This window comes from Macaca nemestrina, chromosome 11, assembly GCF_043159975.1.
Source record: "Macaca nemestrina isolate mMacNem1 chromosome 11, mMacNem.hap1, whole genome shotgun sequence".
In the NCBI taxonomy this organism is placed as follows: domain Eukaryota; kingdom Metazoa; phylum Chordata; class Mammalia; order Primates; family Cercopithecidae; genus Macaca; species Macaca nemestrina.
Window position 1 is genome coordinate 125,750,142 of NC_092135.1, and position 13,381 is coordinate 125,763,522.

The following is a 13,381-nucleotide window of genomic DNA, read 5'->3' on the forward strand; positions in this document are numbered from 1 at the left end:
ATAGGAATTCATTCATTTCAACTTAGGATATAATGCATTTGTCGAAAAGTAACGGAAATATCTGGAGCTGATTAACGTAAAAGTCCTTCGAAAAGGTAAGTGCCTCCTAACCATGTTGATTAATGTAAATAGATGTTATTTTTTCAATTAGGAAAAGAGAGAGAGATGTTTGTATATTGACAACACTAAAGGCCAGGAATAGTGTGGTTTAGAGGCCAGCACTTAACCTGTGTAAGAACTCATACAGTAAGTCTTATATTCATTTATATTCTTATAGTCATTTTATTCATAAGAAAATTGAGATATTAAGAAAAGATTACATCTTTAGGGTTTACTTTAAAATAATCTAGAAGCAGGGGTGAGAAATTTCATGGGGAGTGGGGTACAGATGAAACAAGATTGGCCATAAATTGATACTTGTTAAAGTTGAGTAAGGAGAAAATGAGGTTTCATTATACTATTTTTTCAAAATGTTGTATGTATTTGAAGTTTTCCAAAATGAAAAGTTTTTAGCACATCACTATAAACATCAAAATTCAAAACCAGATTTTGCTGATTTCAAGCTTGTTCTCTTGCTAACATATGATACAGAGAATAATTTCTGAAAAACTGAAGAGCAATTTGCCAACCAGATAGTAAATGAGGAATTTAAATTTTATTTTAGAAAGTAATGCTTGCACATTGAATAGCCTCAAACAAGCATATTGTATTGAACAAGTGTGTAGTACTGAATCTATATGAATCTTAGTGCTAACATTTCTTAAATGGAAGCAATCCTTTCCTCTGTTGAACAAGTGTGACTACAAAATAGATTTTAAAAAAATGTCCTGGCATTACTTCATTTAATTTTGTATTCTGAAATGATTTCTTTTTGCCTTTTTGCCTTTTTGCTTTTAAAGAAGATAGCTTCTAAATATTTTGTAGGAATTCTTATCTATTTATAGATAGGTAAGAATGACAATTTTTCCCATGAGACAGAGTAGATTTACAGAATTTGTGCACTAAGCTCTAATAAGATTGAACTTTAGCTAGGGCAAGGAAAAACCTCTAGCGGTAGCTAATGAGAACCACTTCCACTGGAATGACCTCATGGCTTTAATTTTACACAGGTCTTTCATTCCTTCACCTGTTTAGTGAAAAGGTCACCTGTTCAATGAAAATGTTTCTGAAAAAATAGAACCTTAACTACACCGTATTTCCATTTCTCAATACAAAATTATTCTATTGAAGACATCGTGCTAAAGGAAAGAAACCAGAAGCAAAAGGCTATATAAAAAAATAATTCCATTGATTTGGCATTCTATAATGACAAACTATATGGATAGAAAACCAATGACAAACTATATGGGTAGAAAACCAATCAGTAGTTGCCAGGGACGAGGAGTGGGGACAGGGGATTGGTGGCAGAGAAACATAAGGGCACTGTTTGGGCTGATGGAATTCTGCTTTATCTTCATTGTGGTGGTGGTCACACAGCTGTACATTTGCTGTACAAATTCATGAAACTGTACATAAAAAGTGTGAAGTTACTGCATATATATTATTTATCAACAAATCTGATTTTTAAAAGGATAAAGATAAATAGATATAGATATATACTTTTGAAAATATGCCTCTTTGTCCATGAGAGCACAGTGGCCATGAACTTACCTGAATGTCAAAGGGAAGCCCCAGTCCTTGGTTGTCAACCACAGTCATAGTCATGATGGGTTGAATCATCAAGGCAATGAAGGGTTTAATTCCAAATGCCAGGGCATAGTCTTCCATGCTCAGATTAACTCCAATCTGAAATCTGTCATTGTACAAATGGAAAGAGTTTTAAAAGGATGCACACATGCGCATTCAAATACAAAACAGCAAATGGTGTTCTTCGCAAGGCTTTGCTCTGCTGAGGAAGCCCAGGTTTCTATTGACAGTTTCTTTCTAAAAGCTCTTTTAGCAGAGAGAGCCTGAAGAAATAGACAAATGGGATGGTGCAATGTATTTTAACATTCCGTGGGATGGGATATAGTATGCTAAGAGTTTAAAACTAGTTAACCAATTCTAAAATTAAACCAAATTTTCAAAATACTCTGCAACTAGAAAACATTGAACGTTATTTGAGATAAATACGGCTTAGCAAGTCACTTTTAAAATTAGACGTATCAGGCCGGGCACAGTGGCTCGTGCCTTTAATCCTAGCACTTTGTGAGGCCGAGGCAGGCGGATCACTTGAAGTCAGGAGTTTGAAACCAGCCTAGCCAACATGGTGAAACCTGTCTCTACCAAAAAACACAAAAATTGGCTGGGTGTGGTGGCGCATGCCTGTAGTCCTAGCTACTCAGGAGGCTAAGGCGGAGAATCCCTTGAACCCGGGAGGCGGAGGTTGCAGTGAGCCGAGATCATGCCACTGCACTCCAGCCTGGGAGACAGAGGAAGACTCTGTTAAAAAAAAAAAACAAAAACTAAGTTTATCAATATGTGAAAACAGGTCAGCATGATGAATTTTTTACTTTTTTAAAGATTTAATCACTGGATTATTGATTGAGTTAGCAATTTCAGAGTCTAATTAGTCAATATTTTTCTGCAAAATCCACAAATTATTTCCTTTCATAGTTTATTCAATCTGGTAATTAATTCATTTTAAATAATTGTACTGGGATGTTAAATTTAGTCCGTCAAGATTGACATACATAGTTAAAGTTCTTCCATGCAATTTAGCTAAAACATTTGTAATGTGAATCTATTTACAAAATGAACCAAATGAAAAATGTGAACTATTTTTGTGTCCCTTCCAAAATTCTTTACATAAAAAAACAAATAGAAGCATTTTAAAACTGTGTGATTTAATGAAAAGGCATTATTTCCCTGCAAGATACTACTAACTAAACATAGCAAACCCCATAAATGACCCTAGGTCCCACACAGTGAACATGACAGGTGGTCCAAATGGGACTTGTAACTTCAGGTCTTTCTTGGTCAGCTAACAATTTTTCCCTTGAACAAATGTGGAACTGCATTGACGCTTTTAAAACTTAGATGAAATCAAATGGCAGATTTCCTCCTTTTAGTATGCAAATTATTTCATGTTGGAATCTTGATTTAATCTGTTCAGATGCCTAAGCAGCTTGACAGTGATTTATTTGGTTTTGGATAAGACCTCTACATGTGATGGATTAGAAAAAAACACAGTTCTGATGGTGAGCTCAGAGTGGCTTTGAATCCTAAGATTTTTAGTGCAAACCCCAAATTATTTTCAAGATACCTGAAATTACATGTAATCATACTATCTAAAATCTTATCTTGAACCTCTGGCTGGGTTATTTCACGGTGGCCTCCACTTGGTTGCTGTGGAGACATTGAGCTACCATGCAGAGAACACTGCCTAGGACTAGCAAGTTCTTAGAAAATAATTGTTGTATTTATGTTCTTCCATTGCGTATTTGGCACTAAGTACAGGTGAGTCTCTGGAGTATTGTCTGTAATTTAAAAAATGGAACTACCTTGAAGCTGTATTCAATCATTTATGTATTGTATATTACGGAAGTATGAGATTAGCATTTCCCAATTTACTCTATAACTTAAAGGAAAGTAATAGGAACATATGCTAAAGCATAAAAAAATTAGGTTGTGCCTGTATAACAATGAAATGGTTAAATTAAAAAAATTTCAGACTGGGTTCGGTGGCTAATACCTATAATCCCAGCACTTTGGGAGGCCGAGGCGGGCAGATTACGAGGTCAAGAGATCAAGATCATTCTGGCCAACATGGTGAAACCCCGTCTCTACTAAAAATACAAAAATTAGCTGGGTGTGGTGGCACATGCCTATAGTCCCACCTACTAGGGAGGCTGAGGCAGGAGAATGGCTTGAACCCAGGAGGCGGAGGTTGCAGCGAGCCAAGATCATGCCACTGCACTCCAACCTGGTAACAGAGAGACTCCACCACACACACACACAAAATTTCAATAGCTCAAAGTTTTATTTTCATATTGTATGTATGTATTTTTTTTTTGGAGGAAATACTAACCGAGTGCCTACATAAAGCGAGAACTAGAGGAAACAGCAGAGGCATAACAGGGAACAAGCTAGACAATGAGGACACCCACGGAGCTTGCACCCCATCAGGGAATAAATTAGTACCAGATAACTGCTTTGATTAATTTTTAATTAAATTGATCAGTTTTTATGTCATGAAAAAAATGCAAAGTAAGTGTCTTTTTATATAATAATCACAAATTAGGCCAGGCGCAGTGGCTCACGCCTGTAATCCCAGCAGTTAAGAAGGCAGAGGCGGGCGGCTCACTTGAGGTCAGGCGTTTGAGACCAGCCTGACCAACATGGCGAAAGCAACATGGTGAAACCCTATCTCTACTAAAAATACAAAATTAGCCAGGCATGGTGGCGCATGCCTGTAATCCCACCTATTCAGGAGGCTGAGGCACAAGAATCATTTGAACCCGGGAGGTGGAGGTTGCAGTGAGCTGAAATCACACCACTGCACTCCAGCCTGGACGATGGAACCAGACTCCAAAATAAATAAATAAATAAATAAAAATCAAGAAATCACAAATTATTTTATGTAAACTTCTATCACACAATGATTGAAATCATGCATGGTCAACAGTCTTAGACTTTTCTTCTAAACCTGAATACTAACCATTTGCATGAGATAAATTTATTCTACACTTGCTAAATTTGTAAGTTGCCTAGAAGTTGGAGCAGTAATTAGATGTAAATGAACTTACAGAAATTGAATTCACATATGTAGAAAATGATATTTTGTCAGTATGTTGAGTTAGATATGTAAATGATCATTTTATTTAGTGCCAAAGTTCACACATCTATTTGGTCAAGTTCCTTTTGTTCCTCTACTGAGTATGTCTCCAGACACTAAAATACTAGGTTTATTCAATCCTTGCCCAGTAATTACTTTTAAAAATGTATCCCAAATTAATTATGTCTGAAATGATTTTTCTCTTCACTAAACTTACTGACCATCTGAGTGAATTGACAAATTAGATAAAAGATGGCTGTGCAGGCCTTTGGTAGAAAACTCTGAACATTTTCTCTGGGAGAACCCTAACAGTTAGATAACGAGTCTCATTTTACGGCCTCTTAGAATCTCAGAATTCTCACTATTCATGTGGCTTAAACTTTCATGCCCATAACAAAACATTCTGAGCATTTCTTAATTCATCAAAGGATTTTGTTTTTTCTAAATATCTCACATCCTGACAGTTAATTATTAATATTTTTCTAATTTCCCTATTTGTTTCCTCAGTAGAATGATGTTAAGTTGCATCCATCAGTAGAATGAGGTTAACATGCAGTAGAAATGCAATCCAATATGTTCTGAAATACTCAAGACTAATATACATTTATCTTTTCACAACGTGGAAGTTATAGTCAGGAATAGTAAAAGTGACTGAAAAATCATTATTATTATTTTTACTAACTTTCAGGTTCTCCTTCCTAAGTATAGCCATTGACCATGAAACGAAACTGATTTAGGTTTGGCTAGAATTATTTTTTCCTAATCAAGAGATTGCTAAGAGAAAACAAAATATTTAGCATGAATACTAGGGGAAGATAGAGATTTACTTCCTGTTACAGTAAGAAAATAGCAAGGTAAGCTAAAAATAATATTTTTCCATAAAGAAAAAATAGGCATAAACTGGTGAAAATCAAATAAAAACAGAAAATCTAAAAGCAATTGCAGGCTGGGTACAGTGGCTCACACCTGTAATCCCAACACTTGGGGAGACCGTGTGGCGTCTCGCACCTGTAGTCCCAGCTACTCAGGAGGCTGAGGCAGGAGAATCGCTTGAATCTGAGAGGCAGAGGTTGCAGTGAGCCAAGATTGTGCCACTGCACTCCAGTCTGGGAGACAGAGTGAGACTGGGTCTCAAAAAAATAAATAAATAGGCTGGGAGTGGTGGCTCACTCCTGTAATCCCAGCACTTTGGGAGGCCAAGATGGGTGAATCACGAGGTCAGGAGCTCGAGACCAGCCTGGCCAACATGGTGAAACCCCGTCTCTACTAAAAATACAAAAAATTAGCTGGGCATAGTGGCGGGTGCCTGTAATCCCACTTAACATGGGAGGCTGAGGCAGGAGAATTGCTTGAATCCGGGAGGTGGAGGTTGCAGTGAGCTGAGATCGTGCCCCTGCACTCCAGCTCCAGTGACAGAGTGAGACTCTGTCTCAAAATAAAAATAAAAATAACAAAAATTAAAATAAAAATAAAAGCAATTGCAACAAAAACAAAAATTGACAAATGGGACCTAATTAAACTAAAGAGCATCTGTACAGCAAAAGAAACTATCAATGGAGTAAACAGGCAACCTACAAAATGGAAGAAAATATTTGCAAACTATGCATCCAACAAAAATCTAATATCCAGAATCTATAAGGAACTTACACAAATTCATGAGCCAAAATCAAAGAACCTGATTAAAAAGTGGGCAAAAGAGGCGAGGCATGGTGGCTCACACCTGTAATTCTAGCACTTTGGGAGGCTGAGGCAGGCAGCTTGCTTGAGCTCAGGAGTTCGAGACCTGCCTGGGCAACATGATGAAACCCTGTCTCTACAAAATAAAAAAGATCAGCTGGGTGTGGTGGCACGCACCTGTGGTCCCAGCTATTTGGGAGGCTGAGGGGAGAGAATCACTTGACCACTGGGGGCAGAAGTTGCAGTGAACTGAGAAAGATACGTAATCATCTCCCCTTTTTCATTTCTGATATTGATAACTTGTATTTTTTCCATTCTATGCATGAGCACTCTCTCTCACATTTATTAGACTTTTCAAATGACTAATTTGGCTTTGGTAATTTTTCCTATTGTACTGTTTTCTATTCCATTGATTTTATTTTTTGTTATCTCTAACATTTTCTTCTTTGAGTTTCATTTGCTGTTCTAGCTTCTGAAGATGAATGTTTAAATAACTTAATTTGTGTCCTTTCTCTGTTTAAAAAATAAATGCATTGGAGACTGTATGTTTCTCTCCCTGCACTGCTTAACTGCATCCTATAAGTTGTGATTTTTCATATTTTCATTGTCATTCAGTTCAAATTATTTTCTAACTCCAAGTATAATTTTTTGACCATGTTCTTTCTTTAATTATAAAACATTTGTGTATTTTTAAATTACAATTTTGCTAATGATTTTAGCTTAATTATGGTTGTCAGAATACTTTTTCCGTATGATTTCAATCTTTTGGTATTTATTGAGGGCTACTTTTTGGCCCAGTTCAAGCCTGTTTTTGGTCACTCTTCTATGTTCACTTGAAAATAGTCTTTATCCTGCAGTGTGTACAGTTTCCACATATCCATCATTGCAACTTTATTCGACACGTAGTTTGAATCTTCCTAATCCTCACTGATGTTTTTTGTCTGCTTGTTATTGAGAAAGCTGTGTTCACATTTGCAACTGTGAGGGTGGACTTTTTTATTTCTCTAAATTTTTTTTGGCATTTTGCTCAATACATTTTAAGGCTATGATTTTTGTGCATACAAATTCAGAATAGCTTTATTGGCCGGGCACGGTGGCTCACGCCTGTAAACCCAGAAATTTGGGAGGCCGAGGTGGGTGGGATCACTTGAAGTCAGGAGTTTGAGACCAGCCTGGCCAACATGGCAAAACCCCATCTCTTCTAAAAATACAAAAATTAGTCAGGTGTGTTGGCACACGCCTGTAATCTCAGCTACTCGGGAGGCCAAGGCAGGAGAATTGCTTGAATCCGGGAAGTGGAGGTTGCAGTGAGCTGAGATCATGCCACTGCACTCCAGCCTGGGTGACAAAACAAGACTCCATCTCAAAAAAAAAAAAAAAAAAAAGAATAGCTTATTTACCTAGTTGTTAATTAACACTTTTATCATTATGAAATGACTATGAAACTTATAATGAAAAGACAAATCACTCTGGTGTTGTTGCTTATTTCATCTGATACTGGGATAACTAAATTAGCTTTCCTTGTATTAGCGTTTGTACAGTATATTTTTTCCCATTTTTTAACTTTCAAACTTTGGAGCCCTTATTTTCAAGAAGTGTGTCTTGAAAGCAACATAATTAGGTTTTGAGTTTTAAAATCCATTCAGCTGACTTTTATCTTATAATTGGAGTAATTAGTTCAGGCACATTTTAATGATTTTGCTGCTATATGGGATTTTAAATTTACCATTTATTTGTCCTGCCTGATTTATGTTCCTTGATCTGTTTCTTGTCTTTTGTTGCATTAATTAAGTTTAAAAACACTTTCCCTCCCTTCATTAGCTTGTTAGTACTATCTTACTGTATTATTCTTTTAGTAGTTACCATATATATTACAGCATGAAGTTTTGACCTAGCAGAATCTAGCCTAAAATAGTATTTTCACCACTTCTTTGACAATATAAGGATTTTGCAATACTTTAAATCTATTATTTCCCCTTCCTTTTGTGCTATTACCATCATAAATTTTAACTCTATGTATATTTTTATTTATTTATTTTTTTGAGATGGAGTCTTGTTCCGTCGCCCAGGCTGGAATGCAATAGTGGGATCTCGGCTCACTGCAATCTCCCTCTCCCGGGCTCAAGTGATTCTCCTGCCTCAGCCTCTCTAGTAGCTGGGATTACAGGCACCTGCCACCACGCCCAGCTAATTTTTGTATTTTAGTAGAGAAAGGGTTTCATCATGTTGGCCAGGCTGGTCTCCAACTCCTGACCTCACGTGATCCGCCTGCCTTGGCCTCCCAAAGTGCTGGGATTACAGATATGAACCACTGCGCCTGGCCTCTACATACATTTTTAAAACTAGAAACGTTAGGCCAGGTGCGGTGGCTCACATCTCTAATTCCAGCACTTTGGGAGGCTGAGGCGGGTGGATCACTTGAGGCCAGGAGTTGGAGACCAGCCTGACCAACATGGTGAAACTCCTTCTCTACAAAAAATACCAAAAAATTAGCCAAGTATGGTGGTGCACACCTGTCATCCCAGCTACTTGGGTGACTGAGGCTCGAGAATTGCTTGAACCTGGGAGGCAGAGGTTGCAGTGAGCTGAGATTGCACCCCTTCACTCCAGCCTGTGCGACTCTGTCTCAAAAACCAAGATTTGCTTAGATTTAGTTACATATTTATTTTTTCCAGTATTATTTTTCCTATATTATTGCAATACTAATGGTGATCATTTTCATTCTGCCTAAAGAATTCCCTTTATATTTCTTTTAGTGTACACCACAATAATTTTGCTTAATTTTTGTCTTAAAAATATCTTTATTTTGACTTAATTTTTGATGAATATTTTTGCCGAGTATAAAATTCTAGGCTAGCAGCTTTTTAGTTTTCGCACTTTAAAAATGTTCTTGGGCAGAGGGCAAAAGTTGAAAAACTACCAATTGGGTACTAAGCTCACTAGCTGAGCGATGGGATCAATTGTATCCCAAACCTCAGCATCATGCAATATACCCACGTAACAAACCTGCACATGTACGCCCTGAATCTAAACTAAAAGGTGCAATTATTTTTAAAAGATAAAAATAATAGGCTGGGCGTGGTGGCTCACGCCTGTAATCCCAGCACTTTGGGAGGCCAAGGTGGGCGGATCACGAGGTCAGGAGTTCGAGACCAGCCTGGCCAACATGGTGAAACCCCATTTCTACTAAAAATACAAAAATTATCCAGGCGTGGTGGCATGCACCTGTAGTCAGTCCCAGCTACTTAGGAGTCTGAGGCAAAGAATCACTTGAACCCGGGAGGCAGAGGTTGCAGTGAGCTGAGATCGTGCACTGCACTCTAGCCTGAACAACGGAGCGAGACTCCGTCTCAAAATAAATAAATAAATAGAAATAAAAATTAAAATGTTGTTTCATTGTTTTCTGGCTTCCAGTATTTCTGTTGAAAATTCACATGTCATTATTACTAATACTCCTTAGAAAGAAATGCATCTCATCTTCATTTTATAGACAAATAGACTACAAAATTTTAAGGCCACAGGGCAGTAATGCTGCCAGTAATGTTCAGCCAACGAAAATATTTTCAGATGTTTATTTCTGATTAACTTGGTGTATAGAATGAAACACATTATTACACAGGAAATGAGAAGTAGCATTTAATTCCTTGAAGTGTTCTCCAACCAGTATCTACCACCTCCTTAGCTCATTTTCTTTACTTTATGATTAATCTAAATCAAATACCTCATATTTTTAAACTACTGTATGATATAGTATTTATATGTAGTTTAATGGAACAGCTTCACTTCTGTAACAGCCCTGAGAACATTTGATAAGTTGTTTCAAAAAGAAATAGATACGCTCTGACTATTCAAGCAGGAAAAATGGGAGTGAAAACTAAACTTAGTCAAAATTAGAATCGTATCTTATACTATGTTGCTAAATCAGACAAAATCGAAGCCTAACAACATATTATTGCTTATGAATTGTAACAACTTCATTTATCCTCCTGATTAGGAATCTTAGTCAAGTCATAAGAGAAAGTTGATTCAAATGGGAATATAGTTTCATTGTCTCTTGTAGGAAGCCTTAGGTATAACATTGCAAAATGCTATTCAAAGGAGCTGGAAGAATAAATAAACATGTTTTGTTGCTTTAACTAGTTTAAGTAGTTAAAAGAAATAGATGGTAAATACTTACACAGCTATGGTTGTAAGGAACATAAAACTTGACTTGAATGTCAAGAGACCAGCATAGCACACCCAAATATTAGTTGTGAAATGCATGAGAAATAGAGAACCTGCATCTGCTCCTGAGAAGATCACCAAGGATAATTCGCCCAGAAGATCCCAGTTGACTTTGATGTAGCCACTGTGAAGGCTGCCATGGCCCCTAAAATAAAATAAAATAAAATAAAAAGATAAACTACATCTTGTTAATCCATGTATAGTAAAATAGCACACAGTTTTGTTAAAATCCACAGTTACAGAAGCACTGAAACATTTTCAGACTATAAAAAAAAAATGCTGACTTATTGTGTACTTTGAATGAAAAATTGCTTGATCCACCTCTGTGAACTGTACATATCATTTTCTCTTAAGGGTTGAAATAGACCAGCCGAATTTAGGCTTCCATAAATCATAGACTGGAGAGGACCCATGGAGAGGGCCATTTTTTTCTTTCCTCTTCCCTTTGCAGATGTTAAAACTCAGGCTTAGAAACCTGGTGTCAAATAAAAAAAAAAATATGTGACTTAGATAGGAGAGGCTTTATTTAGAAGAAAGGCTATTGCAATAAAAAGAACTCTCTGATTGCAGAAATCTGCATGATTCAAGATCAAACAGAAAAAGGATTTTCTTTTATAGGGTAAAGAGGGTACAAGCAGAGATAAGCAGAATCTCTGTAAAGGAAGCTGGATTCCCAGGGGGAAATGGTCAGTGGAGTTTGACAGGAAAATATCCCACTGTGGTCAGCCAATTCCCGTTTGGAGCTGATAAGGGGGACACATTCCACATTTTTTTGTGTTTGCTCAGGGTTTGGAGTAAGCAACATTTAGGGGCCTGTGGGAAAGCCAGGAGCCTGACTAAAGTCTGGTCAAGACAAACAGAGGGTAAGAAATGGGGAACTGTGAATGCCCGGTCATCGGACTGAGGTGCACATGGTCTGCAGTCTAAAGTTTCCTAATGTGTGGTGCCGCTCTTTTCTCCCACGCCCTTTCTGTGAGCCTATTACCAATGCCTTAGGAAGGATGGCCTCTCTCTCTTTGCCCTTGTCTCTGTTTTCTCTTTCGTTTCTGTAACACCATTAAAAAAAATTTCCTCAAGATGCCTGACAGATGCCAAACTTTTCTATACATATATTTCTCTCTCTCTCTCTCTCTATATATATATATATATGTATCTATAAATATATATATTTATTTGTAGAGATGGGGTCTCGCTATATTGACCAGGCTGGTCTCAAACTCCTGGCCTCAAGCAATCTTCCCATCTGGGCCTCCCAAATATTAGGATTACAGATGTGAGCCACTGTGCCTGGCCTGATCATGCCCTTCTTTATTTGTTCCTTCCTTCCTTCTTTTCTGCCTTCCTTCTTTCCTTCATTTGTTAAACCCGCAAGTACTTTTGAGCTTCTCTGTGGAACGATATAGTGGTAAACTTTGGGTCCTTGCTTTGAAAACAATACAGCCTAGTGGGGAAATTAGATAAATAAATTTAAGTTAATAAATAAATTAAAAAATACAGTGTGATGAGGATTATTAAAGAGCTCTGTTGGGAGGCCGAGGCAGGTGGATCACCTGAGGTCAGGAGTTCGAGACCAGCCTGACCAACATGGTGAAACCCCATCTATACTAAAAATACAAAAATTAGGGGGACTGAGGCAGGAGAATTGCTTGAACCCGGGAGGTGAAGGTTGCAGTGAGCTGAGATCACGCCATTGTACTCCAGCCTGGGTGACAAAGCGAGATTCCATCCCCCCCAATCCCTCCCCCACAAAAAAAAGCTCCGACCCTTATCCAAATCTTATCTAGTGGTTGTCAACCAGGGGTATTTTTGCCTTCTAGTGGACAAGTGGCAATATTTGAAGACATTTTTGGTTATCACAATGGGGTGCATCCTGGCAACTAGTGGCTTAGAGGCATACGATGTTGCTGAACATCCTACAGAGCTCAGAACAGTCCCCCTGGACAAAGAATTGCCCAGCCCAAGAGGCCAGCAGTGCAGAGGATGAAACACCAATCCAAGCCCTGACCTAACCAATCAAACGTTAGGAATTTTCAGGGAGGGAAGTGAGAAGAATGTGAGCTCAACAATAGGCCCCGCTTTGTTCAATAAACAGGTGGGTGTGGAACTACTTGGCTTTAGAATAAATAGCTTCAAAGTCTCATTTGATGTGAAAACTTTGTTTTGTCAGGAAAGTACATGCGGATTGTTGGGCTAACTTCAAAGACGGCTCTGGGGCCTGCCCTTTGTCCCCTGGAGTATTAATGCCCGTGTCAGCCCACCTCTCCCTCCTTGCACCACATTGTCTTTGGAAGAGTGTTTTAAACCTCACAAAGTATATTCAGTGAGAGACGAGGAGTGCCTGGACAATTATCTAAAACTCTCCAAACTACTGTAGCTTCTGAGCCAGGAGGAAGGTTTTGCCCAAGCAGAAGGCCCAGGAGGGGTCTTGAAGGGTGAACCCAGTAGTGGGAGCTGAAAACCCTCAATTCCCCAGAGACCTTCCCAAGATTTCTCTTTGTTGCTCAGTCTTCCTACCTTTTTCCTGTCAGACAACACACAATATCAGAAATTCATCTTTAGATAAGGAGGAAGGAGACACCAGCCAACTCAAGGGACAGCAATGATGCTCAGGCACACACACACCCACTGGGAGGGCCAGCCTCATCCACCACCTCCCACCTTGCCTTTCTCATAGGGCACTTGTTTCCTGCTGTCATTATCACCATAATTGAGGATTCCTACTTG

At 38.2% G+C, this 13,381-nt stretch overlaps 1 protein-coding gene across 1 annotated transcript in view; it reads right to left on the minus strand.

Annotated features, from left to right (window-relative positions):
- Positions 1 to 13,381, minus strand: part of LOC105473974 (putative solute carrier family 19 member 4) — a 39,687-nt gene that overhangs the window by 21,797 nt on the left and 4,509 nt on the right. Inside the window, 2 exon segments of the mRNA XM_071073475.1 lie at positions 1,652 to 1,792; positions 10,611 to 10,802. Coding sequence (XP_070929576.1) covers positions 1,652 to 1,792; positions 10,611 to 10,696 — 227 coding nt within the window. The 5' untranslated portion in view covers positions 10,697 to 10,802.